At 47.1% G+C, this 17,810-nt stretch overlaps 1 protein-coding gene across 1 annotated transcript in view; it reads right to left on the bottom strand.

Annotated features, from left to right (window-relative positions):
• ELP2 (elongator acetyltransferase complex subunit 2) overlaps positions 1-17,810 on the bottom strand; it is a 751,239-nt gene that overhangs the window by 8,722 nt on the left and 724,707 nt on the right. Inside the window, exon 22 of the mRNA XM_029589989.1 lies at positions 10,958-11,071. Within this exon, the coding sequence (XP_029445849.1) occupies positions 10,958-11,071 (114 nt within the window). The remainder of the gene's footprint in view (positions 1-10,957; positions 11,072-17,810) is intronic.

Here is a 17,810-nt window from a genome sequence, read left to right as displayed (position 1 = left end):
CCACTTTTAGGAACCGTAGGAGTTCCTTGGCCGTGGGTTCCAGGGGGTATAGGGCTTCTAAGGCCCGTCCTCCTTTGAAGCTGGCCTCCGGGGCATTCCATTCCAGGTCAATCAGTTGTATGGCCTGCAACATTGGGAAATAGCATGAGGCCTGATGGAGGGACACCAAAACTGGGGCTGCGTCGCAGGCGGTACAGATTGCGCTTGGACAAAGGTTTGCAGCCCTTTGAAGAATTCCACCCAGTAAAAAGTCCCTGGGTTCATATTGAAACCAGGCGGGGTTACGGTGGAGGTCCCCGAGGTGCCTTCCTGCGTAGGTGCTGAGTCGGAGATACAGAGGTCCAGGGTACTATCATTAGTGGAACTGGATCCCTCTATTGGCTGTGGGGGGCCTTGCTTAGGTTCCCCCTGAGCCTCTTCGCACTGCTGGCATAGGGCGGAGGCGACTTCAGGTTATGCAGCTCTCAGGTGGCAAGCTGGGCAGAGGGCTTGACCCTTGGCCTTCTTGGCTGGTGGTGCCATGAGTTGTACAAGTGGAGAGACTCAAAAGTCGTCTGTGCGCGATGGTATGCGTGCTGGGAGGCTTAGTTGTACGCTCCGGGTGCGCCAACGATGTGCGTGCGGGATGCGTAAGATGTCCGCGCAGGCAACTACTTTGTGCACGCCGCTGTGCGCACGGCGGTATTTGTGCAGACCAGTATGCGCCCGCACGGTTACGTGCGTCGCTGTGTGCGCCACTGTGCGCACAAGTCGGTTGTGAACACAGCTCAGTTGAGTGGGCAATACGGCATTCAAGGGGGGGGAAATGGCGCTGACAACCACACGGACAAGATGGCGACCCCCCTGGAGAATCTCCACTTGTGTGGACCTTCGCACCGGATCAGGGACTAGCCCAGACGGGACTGCTCAACCCGATTTTACAGACACCGGAAGGGGCGATCTGGGCGGCTATTCGAGCCTCGGAGACTTAGAAGAGGTTTCTCCTTTACCTGGTCTCGGTGTTTCCCGGTCTTGTGCCGGGTGGTCTACGGCTGCAGGGGGAGAGGGAATTACCTTCACCGCCAAGCTTGATTCAACACCTGCTGCCTCTCATCTACCCTGGGTGTTAAGTCCACACCGGGAGCCGGCTACCGGACTGAGGCTTGCCTCTGAGGGATCTCGGAAATCACCTCAGGAATTCTCGACTGGGGGAGGGACCCTTAGGTATCACCGCAGGAGAGCGGGCTCGTCTTCTTGAGATAAATTTTCTTTCTTCTTTGTTTTAAAATTGCTAACACTATTCTAGTGTGTGGAAGTGTCCCTATCTGCTTTAGGAGACTGAGAAATACTGAAGAGCTAAGCTTCCTGCACGGGTATATGTAGGCTGACGTCAGCTTTGAAATCTGACTCCGTCTCCCATCTGCTATCAGTAGTACACTATACCATTGATCCTGAGTCCATCTGGCTACACGCTAGGAAAGCATACTTTTACACCTGCTAATCAAGTTGCAGAAATTATATCTAAAGTCTTTTATCAGCAGTTCTTTTGGTGGGATTCTGGGGCAAGTGGTGGAGGCTATGGGTGAACTGGTGGGATTCTAGGTCAAGCAGTGGAGGTCGCAATGTACTGGTAGTTGAAAGTATGTGCACAAGTGTTTTCATAAGCAAGATACATGTATACATCAGCCAACCTTATATAATACTTGTCTCCATGCATAAACTTAGGGTTCTCACAGGACAAGCAGGATGGTAGTTCTCACATATGGGTGACATCACAGGATGGAGCCCAATCTCGGAACACTTTTGTCAAAGTTTCTAGAACTTTGACTGGCATCTACTGGGCATGCCCAGCATGGCACCGACCCTGCATCCAGCAGGGGTCCCCCCCCTTCAGTCTTCTTTTTTCCGCGCAGCAGTAGCCACGCGGATTAAGGAGCTCTTCAGAGATTCCTGACAGGAATTTTTCCTCACAGAACTTTCTCAAAAAATTTCAAAACTTTCTACCCCACAGGGGTCCCCTTATCGATATCTTTGCTCCGCGGTCGAACGGTAAGTTCTTTATCTGCTTGCGGTCGATTCCCGTCGAGTTTTTCCCTCGCAGCCTACCAGCCATCAACCTCACCGCGGCTAAACTTTGTCGAAGCCATGGCGTCGGGTTTCCGTTGGTGCCTCGACTGCACTCGAACAATGTCCATCACTGACCCTCACACGGTCTGTGTGATGTGTTTGGGGTCCAACTATGATGTCCTTACTTGCATCAAATGTGCCGAAATGACACCAAAAGGTTGCAAGGCTTGGCTGGAGAAGATGGGACTTCTCTTTCGATCAAAAACCCCGACTCCATCGATAGCTTCGACGTCATCTGAACCAGTGCCGTCTACTTCGCGCCAGCACCGGGAAACTGCTGCTGCCCGACCGGCTTCGACGACTCCATGGGTGTCGACTCCCTCTGTTCCTCCTCAGGAAAAAAAACCGAGGAGAACATCGAGAAAAACATTGACACCGCCATTGTAAAGCTCAGGCCACCGATACAGAGAAACCCTCGGCATCGACGTCATCTGAGCCACCGATGAAGAAGTCCCGTTCAGAAAAGGCCTCATCCTCTTCTGTCTCTGGGTCACCGAGGCGTTCCCCACCTGCCGGGAGTCGCAATTCCACTTTCACCGGTGGACCCTCCGGCTATGCCAGTTCTGCCTCCTACTCCGGAACCGGGTATCCATGCCCCAGGTTTCCATGAGGAATTGGATCGGATGATCCAAGAGGCCATTGGTAAAGCACTCCAGGGGTTCAAACCTCCATCGATGCCGGTGCCGGCTCCTGATCCGGCCACCGATCCAATACCCATGGCGCTTGCACCGCTATTGGCAAGAAAGGATGCGTTAATCGGTGCCCTTTCACCGGTGGATCCAAGGGAACCAATGGCCCTGATTCCTTCCTCACCGATACCCTTGTCATCGGAAGAAGAAGAAGAAACACCGATCTCCATTCCGCCCTCCGGAGTGCTGCCACCATCACAACCATCGATGTCGCCGATTCCATCGGTGCCTCCATCGATGCCTCCCTCGATGCCTTCGATTCCACCTCCAAGGCCATCAATGCCTAGGCCTGGGCCTTCCGGAATAACACCGTTACTCCCTTCTGATGAACATATAGGAGCTGGTGATGAGCCTTATGTTGCGTCCGTCGGTCTCAGATGGCTTCGACCTCTGTGCCTCACCTTTCTCTCTGCTCTCCCCACTAGCCTTGGGAAGATGGCTACCGCCGCATCTGTTTGTCGCTCTCTCCGGCGTCCCCGGAACGGCTATGGCAAGGTTATCCGCCATGTTTTTCCTTAGGGCCTCCTAGGGTGTGCTCATGCGCACGCCATCCACATCATGGCGGGAACCTCGGGGGCGTCCCCATTCGTTTGCTAACAATTCAAGTTAGCAAGGATTGGATTGGATATGCCTCCGGTCTAAGCTACTCTGCCGCTGGAAGCTCTCTCTGCCCTTCGGGGCATCTCATCTAACCTGGGTACCCGCTCCTCGGGGGCCCTTTGCTTTCTTACAGGTGCTTATCTGGGATACCAGGTACTCGCTCCTCGAGGGCCTGCGCTCCCTGCCTTGGTGTCTGCAATCCAACTACTTCTGCCTGCTGGGATCTACATCTATACAGCTACCAACTTAGTGAGTAATCTAACCTTTATCAGTCTGTCTCATTTACAGCCTGCACTGGGAACCTGCAACCGGAACTTCCTATACTATCGTGTGCTAACATCTACCATTGTGAGACGGGTCTCCTCTGCCGAGGGTCCCTGGACTGCTACTACTGGATCACCTCACTACTGCCACCTCTGGTGGTATCATCTAGCTGTATAATAAAAGACAAGTCTCTGTGTTTGCGTGTCTCGAGTCTAGCCTAGTACTGTGGTTCCTCACGGGGCTCCTCCCCATGGGCGTGGCCATCACCACAGTACCCAAGAATCCACTTCAACTCCTCAAAACTCTAACACCTTACGATCCTTGGACCGATGATTCGTCCCAGGATACTGATGATCTACCTTCACAGCCCTCTCCTCCTGATGAAAGGAAGTGTTCTCCTCCAGAGGACTTGTCCTTTATCAACTTTGTAAAGGAAATGTCTGAAATGGTTCCAATCCAGCTTCAGACTGAAGAGGACTCTAGACATCAGATGCTGGAGCTTCTCCAATTTCTCAATGCTCCTAAGGAAGTTAGCATGGGGCACATTTAAAACTAATCAGAGAAAGTTCTTTTTTACTCAATGCACAATTAAACTCTGGAATTTGTTGCCAGAGGATGTGGTTAGTGGTTAGTATAGCTGTGTTTAAAAAAGGATTGGATAAGTTCTTGGAGGAGAAGTCCATTACCTGCTATTAAGTTCATTTAGAGAATAGCCACTGCCATTAGCAATGGTAACATGGAATAGACTTAGTTTTTGGGTACTTGCCAGGTTCTTATGGCCTGGATTGGCCACTGTTGGAAACAGGATGCTGGGCTTGATGGACCCTTGGTCTGGCCCAGTATGGCATGTTCTTATGTTCTTAAGTAGGTTAAGAACAGAAAAAACAGGAGCACCTTTAGTAGCCCATTGGCATAATGCGCATCATAGCGTTGAACAGTTTCGGTTCTTTGTCATCCAGTATGGCATTTTCTTATGTTCTTAAATCATGTCTATCCCTATTCATGAAATCTTCTTGGACCTTTTAAAGAGAAATTGGGAGCACCCTGGCTCTGTGGCACCTGTCAACCGTAAGGCAGATGCCACCTTAGTTCAGTCAGCCCCTGGTTTCCAGAGAACTCAATTAGATCATCACTCAGTGGTTGTGGAGTCAGCCCAGAAGAAGGCATGACGCTCCAAACCTCATTCTTCCATTTCCCCTAGGAAAAGAACAAAAATTCCTGGATGCATTTGGAAGACGTGTAGTCCATGGCTCAATGCTCATCTCTCGCATTGCTTCCTACTAATTGTACATGACCCAATACAACAGGGCCCTGTTCATGAAGATTCAGGAATTTGCTGAAGCCTTACCTCTGCAATTCCAGGACCAGCTTCATGCCCTAGAACAAAAAGGCCTAGATGCTGGCAAACATGAAGTACGGTCGGCATACGATATCTTCGACACCGCCTCCAGAGTACTGGCGGCAGGAATTAGTGCGAAGAGAAGGGCCTGGCTAAAATCTTCAGACCTCAGACCAAAGGTACAGAACAGGTTAGCTGACTTGCCCTGTGCAGGGGATAATCTTTTTGGAGAAAAGATTCAAGAAGCAGTTGCGCAGCTCAAGGACCACCTGAACTCTCTTCCTCTTCCAAAAGATCTTTTAGGAGAGACTCCAAGAGACAAGTGTACCAGCAAAGGAGATACTATCCCCCGGCGTCCAGGGGTCGGCCTTCTAAGCCTTACCAAAAAGGCCAATCCAGTCAACCTCTAGTACAGAAGTCACAGCCAGCCCCCCAGCCAGGTCCAGCGTCTGGCTTTTGACTCCTTCCTAGAGAGCAGTACCCAGCCTCCACTTCCGACTATTCCCGTCGGAGGCTGGAACCTGGTAACCCTGAGTTACACGCTGTAGTAACTCAGGGTTACCACCTCAACTTTCTCTCTGTTCCACCGGATTCCCCACCTCGGCAGATGTGGGGAACATCCGACCATTCATCACTCCTGGAGCAGGAGGTTTCCCTCCTCCTCCAGTCCCGAGTAATAGAGCCAGTGCCTCTCTCCCAACAGGGGCAGGGGTTCTATTCCTGATACCAAAAAAGTCAGGTGGTGTTTGCCCAATACTGGATCTTCGCACATTAAACAAATACCTACAAAGAGAATAGTTCAAGATGGTGACCTTGGGTTCTCTTCTTCCCCTTCTCCAAACTGAAGACTGGCTCTGCTCTCTAGACCTCCAGGACACCTACACACACATTTCAATTACTCCGTCACATCTCAGATTCCTGCGGTTCCTAGTAGGCCCAAAACACTTCCAATATCGAGCGTTACCATTCGGCCTAGTATCTGCCCCACGAGTCTTCACCAAGTGCCTCGTACTAGATGCTGCCTTTCTCAGGAGTCAAAGTGTCCACATTTACCCCTATCTCGACGATTGGTTGATCAGGGCTCCCACTCAGCAAACTGCACTGACGTCCCTATGTCTCACTTTGCATACCCTGTTCTCCCTAGGGTTCCTCATAAACTATCCAAAATCCAGGCAAGTTCCTTCTCAAACCCTATCATTCATAGGGGCCGACTTGGACACTCTAAAAGCGAAAGCCTTCCTGCCTCGGGATCGAGCTCTCACTCTCGCTTCTCTGGCCCATCGACTGCAGTCTCGACAACACTCAACTGCACGTCACTTTCTGATCTTACTGGGTCATATGGCCTCCTCGATGCATGTCACTCCCATGGCCCGCCTTGCCATGAGAATAATGCAGTGGACTCTAAAATCGCAGTGGATTCAGTCTTCTCAGCCAATGTCCATCATTGTCCTCATCACCAAACAGCTCCACTTATCGCTGGCTTGGTGGTCAAACCAATTCAATCTGCTACAAGGCCTTCCATTTCAGGTTCCAGAACCTCAAATAACCTTGACAACAGATGCCTCCAAACTCAGCTGCGGTGCACATGTTGGAAACCTGCAAACTCAGGGCATTTGGTCTCCAGAGGAAGCCAAACACCAAATAAATTTCCTGGAGCTTCGTGCAATCAGATATGCTCTCAGGGTTTTTCAGGATCACCATTCCAACCAGGTCATCCTGATTCAAACCGACAACCAGGTGGCCATGTGGTACATCAACAAGCAAGGGGGAACGGGATCTTGCCTCCTGTGACAGGAAGATGCACAGATATGGGCGGAGGCCCTTTCCCACTCGATGTACCTCAGGGCCACCTACTTGCCAGGAGTGGACAATGTGTTGGCAGACAAGCTGAGTCGCACTTTTCAAGCGCACAAGTGGTCCCTCAACCCCACTGTAGTGGACTCACTATTCCAACGCTGGGGTTACCCTCACATAGACCTCTTTGCGTCGATCCACAACCGCAAAGTAGGGAACCTCTGCTCCCTCACTCGCAGCCAACACCTTCAGCCAAGAGACGCTTTCTCCCTCTCGTGTGCCAGCGGTCTCCTTTATGCGTACCCTCCACTCATTTCAAAGGTTCTCGTGAAGTTGTGAAGGGACAAGGGACTAATGATTCTGATAGCCCCTCACTGGCCACGCCAGGTCTGGTTTCCAATTCTCCAAGACCTATCAGTGCACGGGCACATTCCTCTGGGGAAGGACCCGCTTCTGATCACTCAGAATGACAGGTTGCTTACGTCACCCCAACCTCCAGGCCCTCTCCTGACTGCCTGGATGTTGAAAGGTTAATACTTCAACCTCTTAACCTTTCAGAGCCGGTTTCCCATGACCTAGTAGCTTCACGAAAGCTTTTCACAAGGCAGTCTTATCGTTATAAATGGAACAGGTTTATGGTATGGTGTACTTCCATGTCCATCGATCCCTTCACTTGTTCCAAACCAAAGTTTCTGGACTATCTCTGGCACCTGTCAGAGACAGGCCTCAAAACTTCTTCTATCAAGGTACATGTCAGTGCGGTAGCCGCCTTCCATAAAGGTGTCGGAGATGTACCCATTTCAGTACAACCCCTTGTAACACGCTTTTTGAAGGGCTTGCTCTACCTTAAACCTCCACTGCGCCCTCCGGCCCATTCCTGGGACCTCAACATGGTTTTGGGGCGGCTCATGAAACCGCCGTTTGAGCCTCTCCAATCCTGTGAACTCCGCTATCTCACAGAGTTAGTGAGTTACAGGCTTTAGTCACCTACCCACTTTACACTAAACTTCTGCATGATAGGGTAGTACTCCGCACTCACCCTAAGTTTCTGCCTAAGGTAGTGTCGGAGTTTCATATTAATCAATCCATTATACTACCCACTTTCTTTCCCAGGCCCCATTGAAATCCAGGAGAACAGACTCTGCATAGCCTTGACTGTAAACGAGCTCTAGCTTTCTATCTAGACCGTACAGCTGCCCACAGAAAATCCACTCAATTGTTTGTTTCCTTCAATTCCATCAAATTGGGTAATCCTGTGGGTAAGCAAACTCTCTCCTCCTGGTTAGTGGACTGTATTTCCTTTTGCTATCAGCAGGCAGGCATTCCGCTTCAAGACCGTGTCAAGGCACACTCTATCAGGGCCATGGCAACATCAGTAGCGCACCTACGCTCGGTGCCGCTTGCTGACATCTGTAAGGCTGCTACCTGGAGCTCTCTCCACACCTTCGCAGCCCATTATTGTTTAGACAAGGCTGGCAGACAAGATTCCATCTTCGGTCAGTCTGTGCTACGCAACTTATTTGCGAACTGAAGTACCAACATCCTTCCACCAACCCATTCAGGCTTCAGGATGCACTCTACCAAATCCCACCCCAGTTTTTGTGCCTATTCCATGTCTTTGGGTACATTTGGTACATTACTCGGGCATCCTCAGCTCGGTACTCACCCATATGTGAGGACTACCATCCTGCTTGTCCTATGAGAAAGCAGAGTTGCTTACCTGTAACAGGTGTTCTCACAGGACAGCAGAATGTTAGTCCTCACGAAACCCGCCCGCCACCCCGCGCTGTTGGGTTAGTTTACGTTTTCTTATTTTATTTTTCGCATGTACTTTTTACTATAAGACGAGACTGCTGGATACAGGGTTGGTGCCATACTGGGCATGCCCAGTAGGTGCCAGTCAAAGTTCTAGAAACTTTGACAAAAGTGTTCCGAGATTGGGCTCCATCCTGTGATGTCACCCATATGTGAGGACTAACATCCTGCTGTCCTGTGAGAACACCTGTTACAGGTAAGCAATTCTGCTTTACCACATGCATGTTACACTTATTTTGTAGCTCTCGCTGTAAGGTTTATAAAATACAGGAAAAACTACAGGTGCATATACTTATGGGTGTATTGTTCAGTTATACACACTATTGAAAATTACCTTCATAAAAAGCAGATTTCAGCCTGTACCTGGCTCTAAAAATCTATTTTCATTTCTATCATCATAAAACAGAAAGCCACAGAAGATTCAACACAATATTATTGTCTGGCTGTCCATGAACTATCAGGAGGGCAGAGAGAAAATCTGAACACTGGAGAGCTCATTCTCCTGCCACAAGTTAGGCAAAATTCTCCAATAGCTTGCTTATTACTGGGCAGTAGGAGCAGGAAAAGTCAGAACAAAGGCAAGGTAAACAGGTGAAGAAATCATTTTATCTCAGGGATGATGCTTCTTTTCCCTGTCAATCTGGCAACATACTATCACAAGACTCTAACAGGCTGATGCAATATCGGTGCAAGGAAAACAAGTGCTCATGATTGAGCACTCGCTCTCCTAACGCGTGCCAATGCACCTCTCTGGGGTGCCCAATGTAATGTGTAAATGGACTGCTGCGGTAAAAAGGCGATGCTAGGGAAAACTGTGCACCCCTAGTGCCTCCTTGGCAGCCGGCACCCAGGAAAGGTGGCTGTCAGCGGGTTAGGAAAACGGACACTCCATTTTATGAGCGTCCCTTTTCCTAACCTGACTGCCAGCACACTGTTTTAAAATTTTTTAAGGTTTTTCCTTTTTTGGTTCCTCCGACTTAATATCGCTATGATATTAAGTCAGAGGAACTACAGAAAAGCTGTATTTTCTGCTTTTCTGTAAACTCTTCAGGCTCCTCAAGAATTAACACCTGCTCCAGGGCTCGCAATTTTTGAGGGTAAAAATATGCGTGTCGGGCGCACTTTTTTTTTTTTTTTTGCATTGTGGGAAATAGCCAATAGCCTCATCAACATGAATTTACATGTGATGAGCGCTATTAGCTATGTGCTCGGTTGGATGTGTGTTTTAGACATATTAATCCCCGTTTTGCATCCACTTGTATTGAACAGTGCACAGCGGCCAGCTCACGGTATTGCACCGACCTGTAAATAAGCTAACTCTTCTGATTACTAGAGATGTGAATCGTGTGATCGATCGTCTTAACGATCGATTTCGGCTGGGGGGGGGAGGGAATCTTATCGTCACGGTTTTGTTTTTTAAAATATCGTGTAAATCGTAAATCGGGGGAGGGCTGGAAAACCGGCACACTAAAACATCCCTAAAACCCACCCCGACCCTTTAAAATAAATCCCCCACCCTCCCGAACCCCCCCAAAATGCCATAAATTACCTGGGGTCCAGAGGGAGGGTCCAGGTGTGATCTTTTACTCTCGGGCCTCCGGTGCGTTGTAGAAATGGCGCCGGCGCTACCTTTGCCCTGTCATATGACAGCAGGGCAAAGGTAGCGCCGGCGCCATTTTGTTTTTTTGTCCCCCGACGTCGGCGCCATTTTGCCATACGGCAAAACGATTCAAGTTTAGGTCGTTCCTGGACCCCCGCTGGACTTTTGGCAAGTCTTGTGGGGGTCAGGAGGCCCCCCCAAGCTGGCCAAAAGTCCCTGGGGGTCCAGCGGGGGTCCGGGAGCGATCTCCTACGCTCCTGATGTCAGGGGACAAAAAACAAAATGGCGCCGGCGCTACCTTTGCCCTGTCATATGACAGGGCAAAGGTAGCGCCGGCGCCATTTCTACAACGCACCGGAGGCCCGAGAGTAAAAGATCACACCGGAACCCCCCCACTGGACCCCAGGTAATTTAAGGCATTTTGGGGGGGTTCGGGAGGGTGGGGGATTTATTTTAAAGGGTCGGGGTGGGTTTTAGGGTTGTTTTAGTGTGCCGGTTTTCCCGCCCTCCCCCTTCCCCCGATTTACGATTTTTGACGATAAATCGGGGGAATTCCTATTAAATATCACCTCTAACGATTTTTGACGATTTAAAATATATCGGACGATATTTTAAATCGTCAAAAAACGATTCACATCCCTACTGATTACTATTATGATTCTGTATACTCTTCTTACAGCAAGATCAAGAATCAGTACCAATAAACACGGCAAATAGTAAAAAACCAAAAACAACTCAAAAGTTATATACCTTAAGTCTGTGTCATAATATTTTGTCCAATCAGCAGATGATGGATCTTTTTCACACAATTTCCATTTATACAAATGAATCCTCCCACTTTCCAGTCCTACTGCAATGATGTAACTGTTTGAGAAGAAAATAAATCCAGTTACCAAAAGAGCACAAATTGTTTCCAAGAATATTCACTTAGAGGTCCATATTAGCATTGTGTGGCTCGACTAGCGAGCCAGATAAACTTATCCAGCTAACTAGCTGAGCCACACAGCGGCTGCACTTCCGAGTATATCTAGCTAACTTTAGGACAGGTCTGCGGAACAACCAGGCTTAGTTATCCAACTAACTCTGAATTTCAGAATTACGCCCCTAGAATGCCCCTAACTTATCCGGCCAAATTTGTGGATAAGTGTCCAAATATTCAGCCAGATAACTTCTGAGTTAACTAGCTAGTGCCACTGAATATAGATCTCTATATGTTCACTGACTCAAGATTGACCATTTTTCAGTACTACTGGTAATGCCATAATCATTGCTACTTGTTTAAGAATTTTAACCAGACTATAAGATAGAAAATATTTAGCCCACATTTATGTAATGGAACAAGCAGATAAATGTGCAAAATTTTACTTATTTTAACAAACTAGCAAGAAAAAATATGCATCTATAAAAATCTATAAATGGTTTTTAATTATAACAATTTATTTTTTATATACTATTGACAAAGAGGTTTCGGATTGTTTGAATTTGATTATTTGCCTTTCGAAACCCAAGTTCAAGGTAACCCTCAGGTACACACTTTTGTACACTCATTAATAGCAAGGAAATTTTTTTTATAATGGTAGAAAATAAAAGGGGGAAACCAGATGCCTTGGTGGATTTGGCACAGCAATACTAAACCTGCTTATCTCTGGGATGCCAGGTCAAAGGTAGCCATTGTAACTAGTTAAATTGGTAACATTTTGAGAACCATATGAAGGCAGTACAAATGGAGTTGACAGCCTCCATTATGTCAGCTAGCTATTTTTACTGCCCTGTGCAAAAAATTACTGTGCTGCTGCTGCCCCCCCCCCCCGATTCATTCAATGTCTGTCCCGGGCCCATCAAATAAAGCCCAGCTCCGTCCTGCAATCTATATTTTAAAAAACTGACACGCCCTTCCACCCCAGAACCCATGGATAGGGAAGGGTATTAGGTACCCTAGGCAAACCTTACAGCCTTGCAAACATGCCACCCCCCCCCCACCCTTTACAGACACACACAATTAAATTATGCATTTATAACAAATTTTACATTAAAAGAACATTCAGCGGAGGACTTCGTACGGAGATATCTCTCCGTGAGAGGAGAGGAGAGGCCATAAGGGGTTTAAGTTGGAAGCGCTTCAAAACATCAGAAGCTGGTAACAACGCGACTATACCCATAGCCACGCCCCTCTAGTGACGTCATCCAGGGGAGCCGGAACGCCGGATAAATTCGAGGCAGGTGCGGCGCCTAATTCGGAGGACTTCGTGCGGAGATACCTCTCCGTGAGAGGAGAGGAGAGGCCATAAGGGGTTTAAGTCGGAAGTGCTTCAAAAACATCAGAAGCTGGTAACAACACGACTATACCCGTAGCCACGTCCCTCTAGTGACGTCATCCAGGGGAGCCGGAACGCCGGATAAATTTGAGGCAGGTGCGGTGCGCAGCCGCCGGCACGCGGCCAAAGCCGCGCGCCCCTTGGTAAGAATTTCCTTTTTGTTCTTCCTATACCTTTATGGGTAGGAAGAGAAAGACTAAACTTTGGACTTCATCACCAGCGGTACAAGTGGTAAGGGGACCTATAGACGCTCACCTGATGAGATGAGTAAGTCAATCTGCTCGGGATACCATACCAGATATTTCTTTTTCCTCTGGTGCTTCTAACAGCCCTGGTCAAATGCAGCATTCTCAATCTTTGATAGAATTGCCTGGCCAAACACCCCAAAGTACTGACCAAGGAGTTGTGAATTCAACACCATGTGGGATTGTAGATTGTGGGAACATGGTGAGTTCTGGTTTGCAGGTTCCTGTGACAGAACCCATAGACCTCCAAAATATAACTTTGGGAGATGTATGGAAGGCTATAACTGAATTACAGAAAGTTGTATCTAGTGCTATAAGTCAGAATGACAAAACTTCTATGGAATTTAAAAATGCTTTAGAAGTGCATGATAGTCATTTAAAGAATTTAGAAGAGTTGGGTAAAATAACTACAGCACAAGTTTCAACTTTGCAGGCTGTTAATAACTCTTATATTAAGGATAGCTTGCCGACTCATAGACAGTTGGAGAACTTGGAAAATGAACTGAGGGTCAGGAATTTGAGATTCCTGAATTTTCCTGTTACTAGGCTCCTATCTGCCAATGAGTTGCTGAAAAAATACTTATTAGTATTTGTCTATCTCGACAATAGATGATAAAAGTATATCGAAAATTTATTATGTGATGATTCTAGATTAAGGACCCAGGTGGAGGGGGAAGCAATGGATAATGTTCAGCAACAGTCACCTAATCTGACCTCTTTTTTGGAATCCTCTGTGGATGATATTCCACAAAGGGCTACCCTGTTAGTTACTTTATGTAGGGAAAATGATAAAAGTCTAATAATGCAAAAGTACTTCAAGAATAAGGATTTCCTATTTTGTGGGCAAAGGGTACAGATATTTCCTGATGTCTCAAGGAACACACAATTAAAGAGAAAACAATTTTTGGTCTTGAAGCCCAGAGTTATCGCTTTGGGAGCTTCATTCTTCTTAAAATTCCCTTGTAAATGTGTGGTTGTCCTTCATAAGAATAAATTTATTTTTCATGATCCCACCCACCTGGAAACCTTTCTGGAAGATAAAGGAAAAGATTGAGATATAGTCTGCCAAAAAAAACCAAACCATCTCCAGTAAGTAACTTTGTGTTACAAATTTATTATAATGTTTATTTTCTTTTTAAATATCCTCCCATAATGTGGACTAAGAATCTTGATGTGAATGTAACATTATTGTAAGAGATTATAAAAGATATTTTCTGTACACAAAATTCATTCTTTTTTGATTTTATAACGGAATTGTTTAAAATCCTAATAAACTATAAATAAAAAAAAAAAAAAAAAGAACATTCAAAAGTACAGTCTTCTGAGGTAAAAACAACACCTACAACATGCATATTATCTTTACATGCACTTTTGTGGTGCCAACCAGAAAACTCTGCAAAAAAGGACACTTGGAACTCCTATAGAATTAGGGGTAGATTTTAAAAGAAACCCGCACATGTCCATGTGCACACACTTCCTGGCGCACACACATGGACGTGGCAATTTTATAACATGCGTGTGCCGGCGCACGCATGCTATAATATATGTGGGCCGCATACACATACGTGCCGGATTTTATAATCTGCGTGTGTATGTGCGGGTGGCGCGCGCAAGGGCGGGAGGATCTATGCACACTTTGCGCGGCGACGCATCCCGGCCTTCCCCAGTTCCCTACCCCCTACCTTAACCTCCCTTCTCCTTGCCCTCTCCTCCCCAACCCCTAAATCCTACCTATTCCTTTTTTTTTTTGTTTCAATACTTACTTCAGGGCCCAACCTGAAGTAAGTTGTGCGCACGGCTCCGGGACAGTGATGAATGGCACTGTTCGGGCCTGCCCCGCTCCTCCCTGGCCAGAACATGCTCCCAGGCCTGATCTTTCAAAGAGGCCTGGCAGTTCTGCGCGTAACAAGTGTTACACGCGTGGCTGGGCCCCTTTGAAAATGCATATGGCACACACAAGGCTCGGCCACGTGCATAACCCCCATGTTCCATGCACGCAACTTTTTAAAAATCTACCCTTTAGACTTTTTGTAATGCATATTGGGTGTGAGCTTGGCCCTCAGAAAGCCATGAACAAACAGAAAGCAAATGTTGCTTACCTGATGTAACAGGTGTTCTCACAGGACAGCAGGATGTTAGTCCTCACAAATGGGTGACATCGAGGATGGAGCCCTGTACGGAAAACTTTTCTGTCAAAGTTTCAACAAGCTTTGACTGACACTGGCACACTGGGTGCACTGAGCATGCCCAGCCTGCAATTATCCCTGTGAGCCACAGGTGTCTCCCTCAGTCTCGTCTTATAGCTAAAAAGCGCAAGCGAAACTAAAATAAAAGTATACAGACCCAACTCCGCGGGGTGGCGGGCGGGTTTCGTGAGGACTAACATCCTGCTGTCCTGTGAGAACACCTGTTACATCAGGTAAGCAACATTTGCTTTCTCACAGGACAAGCAGGATGGTAGTCCTCACAAATGGGTGAGTACCGAGCTGAGGATGCCCGGGAATGCACCAGATACACCGCAGATGCGCAAAGGCGTAACAACTGAGGTGGAAATGGGAACGGAGGGCATCCGCAACACCATAATGGGTTCGTGGAAGGATGTTGGGTAGTGAATTGAAAAAAGTAAGAGTAGGCGGACTGGCCAAACATGGAGCATGCCGGCTAGTCAAATGTAAGCAATAATAGGCTGTGAAGGTATGGAGAGGACTCCAGGCTGCAACCTGATAAAAAAGTACAAGCAGCAGTAACCAAAGGGAAGCTGTTAAGGCTAAGACGGACACAACAGTATGTGGATACCCACAGTGTTGTAGTGAAATGTCTGCTTGTTGGTAGGAAAGGAAATATAGACCACTTAATCAGAAGGATTAGGTCTGTGTGGCCACTGGAAGTAGCAGCTTGACCCTTGCATGAAGGAAAGAGTCAAGTGGAATTCACATGGAATGCAGTGCAATGTAGATAGAATGTAAGCGCAGCATTACTGTCCATGAATGTGGAAAACCCAGTCTCTCCCTAGGGCGAGAGAGAGAGAGGTTAGGAAAAATTAATAGAGTATTTCCTGAGGAAAGGAGATACAACATCTACCTGAAAAGGATAGAAAGTTGAATGCGTAGAACTACTCAGTGGCAGAGGAACGGAGTCAGGTGAGTATGGAAAGAGTGCATAACTCACGGACCCTGCTGGCAGGAATGACATTAAGAGGGAAAGAAGTTCCCTTGCCAAACTGTGGAAGAGAGGAATGGAAAGGCTCAAACGTAGAATGTATGAGACTTATAAGGAGAATATATATGTTCATTCCGTGATTAGAGAAATAGAGGCGGCTTGATCAGTGGATAATCCATGGTAAGCCGACTCAGAGAGGATTACCGAAAACGGGAACCCAACTCCCAAAACGATACACCTCCTAAGAGAAAGGGTGTATCTATGTGGAGGATGTCTGGAGAACAGAATCCGAGGGAGTAAGAAAAAATGGTGGAAAAGTAAAAGGGGTAATACCTCTTTTTTTTTTTTTTTTTTTTTTTTTTTTAGCGTCAGGAGGTAAAGCCTGCCATATTAAACGGCAAGATTTATGTTTAGAAGGTTTTGTGACGCTACCAGAACCTAAGAACATCAGTAAGTCTATGATTTGGGACTGACTGGTGAGGGAATAAAAGGTTACTGATATGATGGATTGAGAAGTATGGGAAGCATACTGATCTCAGTCAGGGAGTGGGGAAAAGAATACTGAACCCCATCCCAGTTCAACATTAGAAGAATGCTGGCTACAAGAGGCAGCAGAAGAGATATATTGAAGAGGCCCTTGATGGAAGAAAAGGCATCTAAGGGAACGCATAGGAAACATGTGTAGGGAGCAGAACCTGTGCATCGTATGGAATGATGCAGACGCAGAGGAAAGTTTAGTTAAACTCAGCGTTAAAAGATTTGCCCTGTACACATGTAATTGAGACCATTCGAGAGGATAGAACCTACGTGGAGAAGGTCAGATAGAGCGTTCATTAAATCTCTTAGATATGTGGCCCAAAGACGCATGAAGTGAACAAGGGCCAAGGGTAGAGCTGCGCAGCTGTCTAGCAGAGCAGCTAAGAGGTTGTGCGTGCTTATGAGTTGGAAAGCACATTGTCCCTATGCTGTCTGTCTGTATGCACAAAGAATTGTTGCAAAAGCAGTATTGGAAGGCATAAGGGCATAACTCATGGGTGCAACGCCCAGGAAGTTTATGAGAAACTATGCTGGAGTGCAATAGATGCATAATGGGTTGACAGCTTTCAGGAGAAACTTTATAACCCTAAGGAATTGCGAGCATGAGTCGAAGGAGACTAGGTCCTAGTTCGAACTGGGATAAGAATCAGGGACGAAAGCAATGAAACCACTTAGGTCCATTGAGTATAGAATGTCACTGAATATAACCCATAGCAGTTTTGAATTATGAGAAAAAATGCATAGTGGGAAGAAACCCCATAGCCCAACCATGAAAAGTTGAAAGGTTGAGGTTATGGAAAATATGCGCAGGGACATATAACAATGTATCAGAATGTCTGTGCGCATGCTGGACAAGAGGGTCTTAAGACTGTGGTGTCCAGAAGTGTTACAGAAGGGATTTATGGCAGTGACAGTAATCCCAGTTAGTAAATGTATAGTGAGTCCTGAAAAAGTGAGAGCTCTTTGCATGTACTGAAAGGAAGTGAATGATGTTACACTCCGCAGAGGAAAACAGCATTCACCAACAGTGATGCAAGAGACAGTTCACTTACCGAAGCTGGTGCCGGCGGCAGAGCTTGGGGTTGTAATGTTGACTCACCATAAAGCACATAGAAACATTAAAATAATGTACTTACTGCAGTATGGAGTGATGGTAACCAAAGATACCATTGTACCTGTGACGTCTAAAGAAAGTTGGATTTTCTTAGGTCCAGGATGTGCGGAGAGTAACTATTTTCTGTTAAAAGAAAGAATAGTGCAATTAAAACTCCCAACCCCCCTCCCTTCTCCCCTCTGCACTTCGTAGCGCCTGGGGGAGTGTACCGGGACTTTGGTACAAGGTGGGGT

Source organism: Rhinatrema bivittatum, chromosome 2 (genome assembly GCF_901001135.1).
Source record: "Rhinatrema bivittatum chromosome 2, aRhiBiv1.1, whole genome shotgun sequence".
NCBI lineage: Eukaryota > Metazoa > Chordata > Amphibia > Gymnophiona > Rhinatrematidae > Rhinatrema > Rhinatrema bivittatum.
This window is presented reverse-complemented; position numbering and strand designations above follow the sequence as displayed.